The sequence below is a fragment of the Hemibagrus wyckioides genome, linkage group LG29 (genome assembly GCF_019097595.1).
Source record: "Hemibagrus wyckioides isolate EC202008001 linkage group LG29, SWU_Hwy_1.0, whole genome shotgun sequence".
NCBI lineage: Eukaryota > Metazoa > Chordata > Actinopteri > Siluriformes > Bagridae > Hemibagrus > Hemibagrus wyckioides.
This window is the reverse complement of record NC_080738.1, coordinates 13,606,023-13,620,787: the sequence shown is the minus strand read 5'-3', so window position 1 is coordinate 13,620,787 and position 14,765 is coordinate 13,606,023. Positions and strand designations below refer to the sequence as shown.

General features: G+C 35.6%; 1 protein-coding gene across 16 annotated transcripts in view; it reads right to left on the bottom strand.

The window, feature by feature from the left end:
- nrxn2b (neurexin 2b) overlaps positions 1-14,765 on the bottom strand; it is a 599,225-nt gene that overhangs the window by 288,406 nt on the left and 296,054 nt on the right. For 12 of the 16 annotated variants that reach the window (XM_058384467.1, XM_058384477.1, XM_058384475.1 and 9 more), the window contains 2 exons: positions 14,274-14,297; positions 1,760-1,921 (listed from right to left, as the gene is read on the bottom strand). In XM_058384467.1, coding sequence (XP_058240450.1) covers positions 1,760-1,921; positions 14,274-14,297 — 186 coding nt within the window. The remainder of the gene's footprint in view (positions 1-1,759; positions 1,922-14,273; positions 14,298-14,765) is intronic. The other 4 variants (XM_058384469.1, XM_058384474.1, XM_058384470.1 and 1 more) reach the window with 1 other exon arrangement.

The window sequence follows — 14,765 nt, the reverse complement described above, 5'->3', positions numbered from 1 at the left end:
CATACATTACAGCACAGTGGAATTGCATATCCCAGCTGAGGAAGTTAGGGGTCAGAGCGCAGGGGCAGCTATGATACAGCACCCCTGGAGCAGGAATGGTTAAGGGTCTTGCTCAATTGCCCAAAAGTGGCGATTGGTGGTTTGAACCTGATCCTCCGATCAACAACCCAGAGTCTTAACCACTTGAACCACCACTGCCCCATTGTAGCACCTACATAAGCCCTTTGTGACATTATACTTCGATGTTTATTAATAAGGTTTATTTGACTAGACCTAGACAGCTGGTGTATTTCATTTTGACATAAAGCTGACATAATACCAAGTAACGTGACAGGGGGTTTATGAAACTTTCTGGCCTGGATGATGTTAAAGCATTGTTCCTGGTCGAGCTAGCTAATTAAGAGGCTACATTTGGGCTCAATTCTGGACTGGAGTCTGCAGTATTACATAAGATATTATTACATTGGGATTCCTAAAGCTTGGGCTTTCAAGACCTGCAACACTATTTTGAGGACAGCTGTTCTACTGTACCAAAGGAAATTACAATGTTATCTAATGGTCTAATCCTCAGTAAGTGATTAAACTAACACCTCTTCCATCGTGTATCCATCAGCTCGTAACCACGAACCTAATCAATCTCATCCTTCACCATCAGAACTGTCAATCAAAAGAAATAAGAACCATCCAAAAATCAACATGACTTTCTCTGCTGCAGAAGTTGGCTCCAGTCTTGTGTTGCTTGAACCACCAGAGCTATTAATAAACCGTGTGAAATATGCGAACCCAAGCCGGCTGCTTCGACGGCACATTTCTGATTAATTAAACGCAGTGTACTCCTGTAAACCCAGTTCATTTTGGCAGAGAGAGCATTTTTTTGTGGGCACAGGCAAGGCGACACATACAAGTACACAGAGCAGGAGCCAATCGAAGAAATCAATTTTTAATTTGCGTGTCAAGATGCTGAATCTAGCTTAGCGTCTAAACTGGAATTAGGTTTAAATTAAAAACACAAAGTACACACACACACAATCTGAATGATTGAAAGTAAAGAGAGGAAGAGCAGTCAGAACCTAATACCCCTTGAGCACACCTTAAGGAAGATAATGGTGTGTATAATTATACATAAGCAAAGAGGCAATTGGAAGAAAAAGCATTTTGTTAACACTTGCAAGAAATAAGCAACTTTTGTCAGTGGGTTGGTTTTTTTTTTCAAAAAGGTCTATAACCTGCTTTATGATTTAAATACATCAGTTTTATTGAAAATACACACATTTCCATGAAAAGGGCAGATATACTAACCAAACTGACTTACCAAATGCACCAAAAATCTTTATCTATTTTCACTGCCATTCTAGATGTTTACTGATTGAATATGACAGGATAAGATAAAACCATAGATGCTAATCTTTGAGCATCAAACAGTAAATGGGAACCAAATGTTATGATTGGGGAACTGAAGAAACATCAGACCACACAAGCCGTATGATTGGTCCAACAAGCAATCAATCGAGAAAGTCAAACCACATGTGCAATAAGTTTGGTCCAATGGAGAAACATCAGGCAAACGAGCCATACAGTTGGTCCAACAAGGAATCGACCAAGAAGTCAGACCACACGAGCAATACCTTAGGTCCAAGCAGAAATCAATGGAGAAACGTCCGACTACACAAACCATGCGGTCCAACAAGCAATCAATCAACTAATTTGTCTGGATTTAAAAACAAATGCACAGTTTAAAAGTCAACCTCGAGACACTTACGTCTTTAAGGCAGCCCATGAAGTTGTTGCTGACTGGTGATCCTGGAAGGTCAGCTGTGTTTGGACTCCCACCGATGTAGAAGAAATCGTCTGAGCCCAACATGGTATAGTCCTCCTGTGTGTAACCAGTGGTGGTCAAAATGCCATCCACTGATATGGTCACCTGTTATCGGGCATGGCCCATTAGAGAAAGAGTGAGAGATAGATAGATAGAGAGAGAAAGATCCCCAGAGAAAGAGGAAAAAAGAAGAGATGGAGGAAAGGAAGAAGCTGCATTAAACAGTGGTTAAAGCTCAAGTAGTCGTCTAGACTGTATTATTTCCGTAAAGTTGGATTTGCTGAAGCTCGATGCAGTGGAGGTTTCTATAGAGTACAGCTGCAATGACCCGCTCTCTTTAATGACCTGCTGTCCTTAACCTGTCTGCTCATCTACACAACTTTTTTTACTCTATTACTTAGTATGAATCATGCTGATTGTAGGGCTGAATGACACCTTTTGTTACAACATTTTAAATATTTATAAAAAATTTTAGAATTACACCTTATGAACTGTGAACACATTATAAAACCAAGAAATCAAGCACTTTTGTAAAAACCATCACAATAGCCAACTTGATTTTTTTAATTTAACAAATGAATAATAACAGAGATTGGCAGGATTTTTTAGTACACACCTTTTTATGAATGTATTATAACATGGTATGAATGCATAAATAATTTTACATACACCCTTCATAGAAGGTATTATCAGGATATGGGACCAGATTGTAAAGTTGTAAAGTTTTGTAGTACGTTGTAAAGTTGTAAAGTGTAGATTTATGTTGTTTTGTAGTAGGTTCTAAGTTGTGAAGTTTTGTAATATGTTGTAAAATTGTTTAAGTGTAGATTTATGTTGTTTTGTAGTAGGTTCTAAGTTGTGAGGTTTTGTATGTTGTAAAGTTTTGTAGTATTTTGTAAAGTTTTATAGTATGTTGTAAAATTGTAACGTGTAGATTTATGTTTTTTTATAGTATGTTCTAAGTTGTAAAGTTTTGTAGTATGTTGTAAAGTTGTAATGTGTTGAATTATGTTAAGTTTTGTAGTAGGTTATAGGTTGTAAAATTCTGTTGTACATTGTAAAGTTGTAATGTGTTGAACTATGTTAAGATTTGTAGTATATTGTAGGTGGTAAAGTTTGTAGTATGTTGTAAAGTTGTAATGTGTTGAATGTTGTTTTTAGTATGTTCTAAGTTGGGAAGTTTTGTAGTATGTTGTAAAGTTTTGTAGTATGCTGTGAAGTTATAGGTTGTAAAAGTTTGTAGTATGTTGTAGTAATGTGTTTATTTATGTTAATGTTTGTAGTGTGTTGTAAGTTGTACATTTTTGTAGTATGTTGTAAAGTTGTAATGTGTTGAATGTTGTTTTTAGTATGTTCTAAGTTGTAAAGTTTTGTAGTATGTTGTAAAGTTTTGTAGTATTTTGTAAAGTTGAAATGTTTTGAATTATGTAAAGTTTTGTAGTATATTGTAGGTTGTAAAAGTTTGTAGTATGTTGTAAAGTAGTAATGTGTGTATTTATGTAAAGTTTTAGTTTGTTGTAAGTTGTAATTTTTTGTAGTATGTTGTAAAGTTGTAAAGTGTGGATTTATATTGTTTTGTAGTATGTTCTAAGTTGTGAAGTTTTGTAGTATTTTGTAAAGTCGTAATGCTTTGAATTCTGTAAAAGTTTGTGGTATATTGTAAGGTTTTGTGGTATGTTGTAAAGTTTTAATGCACTGAATAATGTTAAGTTCTGTAGTATATTGTAGGTTGTAAAAGTTTGTAGTATGTTGTAGTAATGTGTTTATTTATGTTAAGGTTTGTAGTGTGTTGTAAGTTGTACATTTTTGTAGTATGTTGTAAAGTTGTATTGTGTTGAATTATGTTAGATAGTTAAGTTGTTTTGTAATGTGTTGTAAGTTGTATACTTATGCTGCATGTTGGATGTTGTAAAGTTCATCAATATGGTGTAACATTGTTACACCTAAGGTGTTAAATTTTGTAGCATGCTGTTAATTCTAAAATTTGCTTTGATGTTGTAAGTTGTAAAGTTATGCAGCATGTTAAAATGTTGTAAACTTTTATAGAATGTTGTGAGTTTGTAAAATTTGTAAAGATGCAGAAATTTTGAAATGTTTTATGATAACTTCTCTGGTAAATGAATAAACTTTATTTAAAACATCTTATGCTGCACTGTGAAAAGATATTTGTATTATTATGTGTTCCATGAACTATAATGCAACATGTGATAAACACATAATCTTCTTATATTTTTAGATACAATTTTATTATTTTTCCTTTATTATGCATTATGTATTGTTAACAAGTAATTATAACACTGTATAATGCCTCATAAATGCATTATAGCATGATTTGAAAGCATCATTATTAATATGACCTTTATAGGAAGTGCTATCAAATGTATCTCCTCCAAAACTTCAGGTTAAAAAAAAATAGATAAAAAGAGAGGGAATACATCTCAGCTGTATTCCATTGAAGTCTTGGGTTCCACAAAGAAGCGCCGTATGTGTCACCATTTGTGTCAGAACAGCTTTATTTAATTGAATTTGTGACCTTGACTTCGCTTGATAATGGAGAGAATGCTGGTCAATGGAAGCATTTCTGTGTTTTTGGTAATTGGGTTTTTTGCTTCGGATGCGTCTCCCACACAAGTGCCAAAGGCCTGGTTTGTGCAGGATTTGCAGCCAGATAGCATTTTGCGTTTAATTACCCTAATAGTGCTGGCCGGAGGAAGCATCGAGTGCTCCAGGGTTTAATATGGCATCTGCTGCGAAGAAATCAGCACAGTTGGATCAAACGTGGCTGCTTGGCTAGTAGCAGCTGAAATGTGCCAATGTATTTGCATTTTCTGTATTTTTCACTCCTTCTTTGGGAAGGCTTTTTTTTTCCTTTTCCATCATACTTCTAAGCCGGATCCTTGGCAACCGCGTCCTTGTGTTGATGCTAATTACATGTTTGCTCTTTGCAGATAAACTTGCTTATACACCTTCCAATGAAACTTGGATGAAAAATATTAACTTGCAGTAACTGGCAGTCAGGAAACTACAACTATGTGCAGCACGAGTTCCAAATTTCTATTGAGATTGATATCGACGCAAGAAAAACAAGCTTTGGGAAATGTTTGGACTATACTTACCTTCCTGTCTGCCCTTTTATTGGTGGGTAAAATATGAAAACAATAATCCACTCGAAAGTGGAGACAGAAACACACTACACACACACACACACACAATAACAGGTTTTGCTAGAATATATTGTTTTGTTTTTTGAGAGAGAGCATTTGGATGGGTCTTCAACAGCTGTACTTTAGAGAAACTCCTGCTGAGCTTTTGTGTATTTTTTCCCCCCAGTGTTTCTTTTCTTATATTTTAATTCATACAATTTGGGTTTCATCATCCGTACTTCCCTCAGAAACAGGGCAACGCATTTTTATGTCTGCTGTGAGCTATGAAAGTCTACAGGGAGCTCGATTTGAGCCAAAGGGGTTTGGTTTAAGTATGGAAGGCCGCTGTTTTGAGTATATATAGTCGTTATGTAAATTGTCCTTGAAGCATGAGAGTAATATATATAAATATATATATACAGGAACACTCAGAAATATCACAATGTACACAGTGTGTTCTCTCGGTTCTAGAGAAATAGTAATGATTTTCTGATTCTGCATTCTGCTCTGTTGTGTGGTTGGGGCAAGTGCTTTTACGGTCCAGGCGATAAACACTGTTTGGCAATTACGCCTGTGCTCGAAGAGAGCCACCGCAATGCTGGTGACATTTTGATGATGTTGGCACAGCTTGTTTGTGGCCTGGCCTCCATCGTTAGAACATGTGAATCGTTAACAAGGGGCGCGTCAGCCAGCTGCCAGCCACCTGTGCGAGAGATCCAGCTGAAAAAGGGGGAACAGGGAGGTTAGCGCTCGCTTCCATACACAAACAACAAATTCCGCATTTGTTTTCCTTGTCGCAGAACGCGCATGACTTACGTGAAATCGTCATTTCAGGAAGTCACTACTCATAATACAGCTACACGTTTATGTCCATGTTACAATTCCTAAATGTTCATGTCAAATCCATGGCATATTAAAATACCTTTACTTAACTGTATTAAACAGTACTGCAACATTTTAGTGGGCGGTAACTAGAGAGCTGAGTGGGCGAGGCAAAGAATTTGGAACTTTTTAATGAATTTATAATACATAAAATATTGTGAAATGTACTGTATGTACAAACACCACATTGTTGCAGCTCATGAGAAGCAAGAATCCTTCCCTTAAAAGCAAGATATTTGCCATCTTTTTATTCGTTGTCGTCGTTATTTTTGCATTTGGAGTTATGGACAATCACAACAATCGTACTACTGAATTGTGAGATTCTGTAAAATGTATGTTCGAAGCACTGCTGAGAGACATTCAGCTAAAACCTACACCCTGAATAATGTATAGTACATCCTGATATCCTAAGCAGATGGAATTTTGGAGCCATGTCATGGTCGTCTGACGTTCTGACGGTTACGCTCTATTACATATACTATCCATGTATAAAAATAGCCATGATTAGCCCTATGTATTACATCTGGGAAAACAGTAATGGACACACCAGCAGAGATTTTAGTCTCAGCTTGGGTTTCAGGTTCTTGCATCATAATCTCACAGCTGCTTGAAAAAACATCAGCAGATTTTTAAATGCATGCAAAAACAAACTTCTGCTATGGAGGACGTTGGGCCAATAGCTAGAGAACTTCTCTGAGGTGTTTACTATGTAGCTCAAAAGTCATCGAGTCCACCCAATGTCTGTTTCTAACCATGTCTAACATACATTCTTTTATGTCTTTTGGTTGTAAAAAATATATGGTGACACTCTATTTGAAGGGTACTGACACAGGGGCTTTATAATGCGTTCATAAGCACTGAATAAAACATTAATAAAGCAAGGCTGGAGAAATTGGCTCAAGCCAAAATTTGGGGGGTGTCTTCAGAAAGGATAATTAATTATCTCTCAATTATGGATTAAGATTTATTATCCTTATCTTGCATGTTATTAGTGTTAATAACAGTGTGTTTTCATGACATTCACTTTTCATGGCATTAAGAAAGGCATATAGAAGGTATAATAGAATGCATCATAAGAGTGTTATAAATGCAAAATCCATGCTAAATTAATTTGAGGGCATTCAAATTTTGCTAACATATGAGTTTTGCAAATATACAAGTATAAGTGTTTATGTATCAGTGCTATTAATGTTCGTAACAATATGAATGTTTTGAAGGTCCAGTGTAGGCATCCTTCTAATTAAGTGATATAATATCTAGTTGCGCCTGCCATAGGAGGTGATGTTAAGTCAACTTCTTCACACAAGTAAGCCCTTTATGACAACTGACATAAACCTGGCATAAACCTGACATACAGCTACAGAAACAGCTATATACCGTTATGTATATTGTATTATGTATATTATGTATATATATATATTATATATATATATACTGTAATGTAGCAGCAACAATCAGTTGACAAACTTTTCACTGGTTAGTTTTGATATAACATTTTATTTGATATAACAGTTTATTGCTAGTACAGTTTATGACAATTAAACAGTAATGACTTATTTTATGTCAATTGGTATAAGCAGCTTGTGTAGGCTTTGTAGTTGCCAAAAAGAAATGCATTTTGTTTTACTACTTATGTAGGCTTAATTTAGCCCTCTAAACAGCTCCCTAATAGTGTTACCAAATATTTTCATTTTACTACTGACAATAAAATTACAGTAAACTGTCATCTTATTGGCATAAATTGTCAGTGAGAAATGGGTGTATAATTTTACTGTCACATTTACGGTAACACTTAACTAGGGGTTGTTTATCCCACTTAAAATGACTTCATCATTTTATGCCAATAACATGACAGTTTTTTTGTCAGTTGTCATAAGGAGCTTATGTAGGCTTTATAATGTTGCCAAAGAGAAGTGTATTTAATTTCACTACTGTTAGTAAATTAAACACACTACTCTGTTCTGAAGATTTCTGACAAGTCCATGACTCCTTAATGACAGATTTCTTTTTGTCAGGTGTCATAAAGTGCTTATGTAGGCTTCATTTAGCCCTATAAACAGCTCCCTAATAATGTGTTCCATAAATATCTTTATTTCACTATTGACAAAAAAGTCTATTTTCCTCTAATTTGCATTTCATGTCAGTTGTCATAAGGAGCTTGTGTAGGCTTCATTAAGCAGAATAAAACTGTTCCCAAATGGATGTGCATTGAATTTTACTACTGACAATAGACTTTTAGAAACATTGTGATACATGCTGATAAAATGGCTGAATCTAAAACATCATTCAAGCTAAGAAAGAAAGAGAAGAGAGAAAAAAGAAAAGGTTGAGAAAGAAGGAGAAAAAAAAAGCAAAATGGAGAACTTGGGAAGAAAGAAGGCGTCAAATCCTGGAAAATATTTTTATTTTCCGTCATCACTCCTTTACATACTGTCTCCCTGACTCACTTCCCTCCTTTTTTTTTCTCCTATCCTCCTTTGCTTTTCTCCCACTCTTCTAGTTTCTTCCATTTCTTCTAGTTATTTTGAATCCCTCACAGCACAGAACTACAGTTGCAGAAAACTAGCCCTATAATTCCTCCCTAGTCCCCCATAGATCTGCTGGAAGACACTGCAGAGGCTCATGGCATTAAAAAAAAAAAAAAAATGCTGGACTCAAATTCTCCATCTTGCTGTCACGAGCTCATTCTGATATATATGGGAAAATTGATCTCCTGTCAGTTCGGAGGTAATTATTTTAAATTGATGCATTGGTCCCGGCAAGTTTGCAGAGCCTACTTTATATATATTAAAAGTGAGCTGACAGGCCATTCTTCTACTCTCGAATAGCCTGTGACTGACTAACTGCTTTCGCAGTAATCATAACGTTGTCAAGAGTGTCCAAAAATGAGCCAGACGGCAAAACGTTTCATTTTAGCAGACCAGCCGGGCGATAACAGATTCTAGTTAAGTGATGGTAAAAAAGAAAAAAACAGAAAAGAAAGAAAGAAAGAAAGAAAACATATGGCTACAGCCCAGTGAATCAAAGAGAAAATCTATCTGTTTTATTGAACTCCAGAAATGCTACACCACACACACAAAGCATTTTTATAACTCTCTTATAATGGCTTGCTTTTGATCATACTGTGCAAAATGGAAAGATTAGCAGTTTTTTAAAAAAATGATTCTCTGCCAAATCTGTACTCTAGAGTAAAAACATAATACTTCTCTCCTCGGGCAAACATTTTTAGAGGAATGTCTAATGGATCCCCAAGACACCATTTACGTTAGGTGTCTTACCTTGAGACTTGAGATAAATAAGGGTGCTTCAAATTCTTTACTTTCAGGGCTTAGTCATACCTCAGTCCATTTATTGTATTAAGAATGACAGCAAATAGGATCAATAGAGCTTGTGTGCTAGTTCGTAGGGATGTGGTTCACGATCCACATAACGAAGCTTGGCTGAGGGGTGTGACAAATCAAAATCTGCTCATCAAAGGCTTTGACTTACTGATCAGTCAGAAATATAACAGTGAAGAAGAGTAGACAAGCAATATCATTCTTTAATTAACTAGTTTAAAACATTTCCAGTGTTTATTTACTCTTTTTGTTAGCTAAGCCAAATACCCAGACCACATGGAGATATTACCCAGAATACATGCCGTGTTTATTTCACTTCCGGTTAATACAGAGTTGAGTCTCGCTACTCCTCTAAAGTTCACTTGGAAGTTTATTCGCTTACACGGCTGTCTTGAGCTGGTTTTTTTTTTTTTTTTTTTTGGTCCGCACCCAAGTGCGATTACACCGAAGTGTTCTTACCTGCCTAAAGAACCGTAGCAAAGAGGGAAAACACACCAGGGTTTGATTCAACCAGACAAACTGCTGAATATGTGAAAGCACCCTTAGCAATGTTTAAAGAAACCTCCTCCCTCTAGGACTTCAAATATTCCCAAAGCATGCCCAGAGTCTTCTTATCTCTCTCTCCAGCCAGGTTTAAGAGCTGTAAAGCTCACCGAAGTCAGACACAGTGAAACTTGCCTCAGGTGCCTTTTTCATTAGTATGCTAGAGAAACTCTGACCGCCCATGCATATCCAAAGAAGTGGCATTTGCTTTAAGAGAGCAAACCAAAGATATCTTCAAGCGGTTACTCAACATTTTGATCATTCAGGTTTCAATGGACAGTTTACGTACACAGGCACACACAAACCTGTTCCATCCATGCATGCTAATTAATCCTAGAAACGGTTCTCCCATCAGCCAGACAGTGCTTTAAATGATATTGGTAGCTCAGAGGGTGATCCGATTCAGAACAAGTAGTTCTATCTTAGCTTGTGATATCTCTATTCCTGTATCAGAAAAAAATACACTGCACTATTATATGATAACGATAGCGAAACAGAAATGGAATGGTACGGTCCCCACATTCTTGTCCCATAATGGTTAATCTCCCTAGCAGTCAGGACAACGTTTTTGCTCATTCCACCAATACTCTAATAACCAAACTCATTAACTTCATTTTGAATACATTCTCGTAATGCATCGATTCTACTTACCTTTGACTGCCACTAGTTTGGACAAAAAGAGGCCAAATGGTCACATTGCTTACAAATTATATTAAACATTGGTGCACATGTTGGTGTACACTGGTGTACATCATTGTAAATAAGCATACATCGGTGTACAATGATGTAACATTGGAGTATATTGCTGTGCACTGGTGTACACTAACATACACTTGTGTACATCAATGTACACTGGCATATATTGGTGTATATTTGTGTACTGTAATGTATGAACATTGGCATACACTGATATACATCAGTAAACACCAGTGTACATCGGCATATATCAGCGTACATCGGTGAACATTGATGTACAATAGTGTACATCAGTATACACCGGTATATATCAGTGTACAATAGTGAATATCAGTGTACACTGGTGTATACTGGCATACATCAGTGTACAGTGTTGAACATTGGTGTACTGTGGTGTACATGAGTATACACTGGCATACATCAGTGTACACTGGTTTACATCAATATACATCAGTATACATTGACCTGCATCAGTATACATCAGTGTACATTGGTATACAACTGTGTACAGTGGTGAACATTGGTGTACGCTGGTATATATTGGCATACATCGGTGTACATTGGCGTATATCAGTATACACTAGCATGTATTCGTGTAAACTAGTGTACATTGGTGTACATCAATATGCATCAGTGTACATTGGTGAATATTGGTGTACACTGGTGTACATTGGCATACATCAGTGTACATTGGTGTACATCAATATACATCAGTGTAAATTGGTGAATATTGATGTACACTGGTGTACATTGGCATACATCACTGTAAACTGGTGTACATCAATATACATCAGTGTACATTGGTGAATATTGATGTACACTGACATACATCAGTGTACAGTGTTGAACATTGGTGTACTGTGGTATACATCAGTAAACACTGGCATACATCAGTGTACATTGATGCAAATCAATCAAACCATCAGCATACCTTTCTGTACATTGATAAATATTGGCATACATCAGTGTACATTGGTATACATCAATATACATCAGTGTACATCGACATACATTTGTGTACACTGGTATACATTGGCATACATCAGTGTACATCAATATACATCAGTGTCCAATGGCATAAATCTGTGTACATGGGAGTACCTTGACAAACATTGGTCTAAATAGGCATACATTGGTGACTGGGCCATTTTCAGTCATGAATCTTTGCACAGGTGGCTGGCAGCTTGATGACAATCCACAGTTTCTCTTCTGACTTAAGAAAGACAGATGGTACTCCAAAGCCGAGCAAACTGTGATTCCAACATCATTTCAAAGTAAAAACCAAGCAAACCGAACTAGCCAAGTGAATTCCTAAACATGTAAATACAACTAGGGGCTTTGAATAGAAAAGGAGGTGAATAAGATATTGGCCAAGAGGGACTTTTAAAAGGTTGTTAAGGTATTAGGTTGAGGGATGAGGGAAATCGGTTAGTACTTTAGTAAGTAAGGGAGAGTCAGACACAAAAATGGTTGTTAGTACAGTTATAACAAAGGTCTGGTTCAAACAATTGTATTAGTAACAGATTTAGGTTTTAGTAAATTTAGTAAAAAATTAGAAGAAACACAACTGGAGTAGTCAATTGGAGAAATCCCCTACGATTTGATTTGAAAATCAGATCGGGTTGGTCAGAAATCTCAAGTTGTCTGGTGATAAGGGGTTTGTTGTGGTTAATACCAAAAGAAAGCAATCCATCCAGAAACGAACAAAAATGTAAAAATGCTAGTATGGTGGAGGAAAACGGCCATGCAGTTCTGAGGGTCTTTAGCGAAAACAAAACCAACAAAGGCTTCACATCAAAGAAAAAAATCGCCAACTAAAACCACTCAGTAGCAATGAGAGAAGGGTGTCAAAAATAAAACTACACGCCACACCACTGCACCAGGGAAGAACATAAAACTCCACAGATGTTTAGTTGGTTATGGGGGTTAATCATAAGGTAAGGTGAGAGGAATAAACCCAAAAAACTTGAAATCAAACACTCGTGCAAGCCGAAACGTCCTCGGCTTGGGCAACACAGACACCCTCCCGGGATAGAGATGGGTAAAGGTAATATAATAAACGTTAAAAACATGCTACACAAAATGCAGCAATGGAAAAAAAAATGCAAGTAATAATAATAATAATAATAATAATAAAAAGAAAATAGATATAAATCAATTTTGAATGCCATATTTAAACTAGAGAAAAATAGAAGAAAAAGGGAAAGACTTTTGTTATTACAGTGAACACTAACCAACTAACTAAGTGTTGCTAAAACTATTTGAGACGCTGTTTAAATATCTCATAAAAAGCACAACAACTGAATACCAATGCATTTCTCTTGGAAAACAGAGCCTCAAATGTATTTTTTTTTCCAACAGTCTTACTGATTAAACTCCTTGCTGTGTGCAAATGAGTTCATTCAACTGTACCCGAAAAGTTCTTTCCCTCTAACTTCTTTTTTTCTCCTTTTTTTTTTCTTTTCTTTAGCAAGATCGGATGGAAGTCGTTATTTGTTTTAGCCGTTCTTGTCCAGTAATGGGAAAGAAAAAAAAAAAAAAACAGAACGTGTAGATATACTTATAGGCTCAATGTATATACATGAGCGTTGAATATGTATATACATTTACATATACATACATAACTGGATGTTATGTAGCTGATTGTTGAAAGAATTTCGAAGAAATTCGCTTGCATGCGGGGATAATAAGGCCAGGTATAGAGTTTTGGGTTGGGGTTAGTGGTAATAGGTAATGCCATGTCATGAATCTGATGTCAGGCAGTAAGAAAGCAGCATTTCTACACGCAAAATATTACTTCTTATATCTGTTATGGAAATTTCTGTATTGAAATATGCTAGCTTTTTGATAATCTTATTTAATTGATTTAGAGTTAGTGTATGATATCTACGTATGACTGGAATAAGTGAAGAAATCCATACAAAAATGATTATATTTCAAAACATTTTTGGTCATGTAAATTCATTATACTATAACAGCAAGACTAGCTAGACTTTATAACATTTATAGTACGGAGTTAAGAATAATTAATAACAAAACAGATCAATCTTGTAATACGTCCTCGTATTAACATGGGATATTTCTTCTCAGCCTCATTATATTTTCCTCTCAGCTTTTTCAAACATAATGCAGTATATAGTCGTACAACTGAAGCTTATTTTCTCATTTCGGATGTTTTCCCGAGCAAGTTTGAGACGACAAGCACAGAGTCTCTGACTGCTGTATCAGCACAAAAGCTGAGAACTGGACAGACTGAAGGATTAAAGCTCCGCCGCATCATTATCTTTACGTACAGGACTCTTTGAGGTCAGAATTGAATTGTAAAATAAAGCTTTCACGAGATCTGAAGGGTGTACAAACTTTTGCACTCAACTGCGTGTCTTACTGCCAGCCATTAGAATCATCGTACATGATCGTTTCTGCTTAAGTGAAATTATTATTTAAATAATTCTTATTATTTTGTTTGAGAAAACAAAAAAAAGGAGAGGGAAAAAAAAGATAATTCTAAATTTTTTTCTTAATATTTATTATTAATATTATTTTTTTTTTTTAAATGCATTTCACTAGTTTAGGGAAGTGGATGAAATGCAATAAATAAATAAATAAATAAATAAAATAATAAAGCCTGCATGGGTGAGAAGCAGACACAGCTATTATAATAAAGGTGGATGGAAAAAAAAAATTATATGTGAATTTTTTATTTATTTATTTATTTTTTTGTGGCTACCTTGAGACCGATGGGAGTTTGTGTAGTCAGTAAAAGCAAACAGAATAGAAAGAGGAAACGGAAATCCAGGGCAAACCAAAGTAGAAGACAATTAGAATGATATCTACCATATAATGCAGTTTGTTTACCATAGCGTGTCCAATGCCTGAGTGCTTTAGGAGAAAACAGGGGAGGGGGAAGAAAAAAAAATATATAGCTGTGACAAACCGTGAATTCAATAAAGGTCATTTAGCTTGTGTCTCTTTAGTGGAGACGAATCTCAGCTGCTAAATAATTTTGAAAGCAAATGGTTGAAGGCCAACTGGTGTTTAATTTTTTTTTTTTTTTACTGTGTAAAATAATTTTAAATGACTGAATAAAATTCTATTAAATTTTCAAAAAAACAAAAAAAAACAAAACAAAAAGGAGGAATAATCCCAATGATTAAATGATTATATATTATTATATAAATATATGATGTCTTCATTGATTGGTTTGTCATTTAAAAGAATGACAATTTCATAAAGAGGTTAGTATGTAAGTACGCAAGTTAAGTATAGAAAACAACAGATGGTCCGACATTCCGTGAATGAGACAATGTTAGTCATTTCAAATGGACACGAAAGGTAAGGAAAACAACA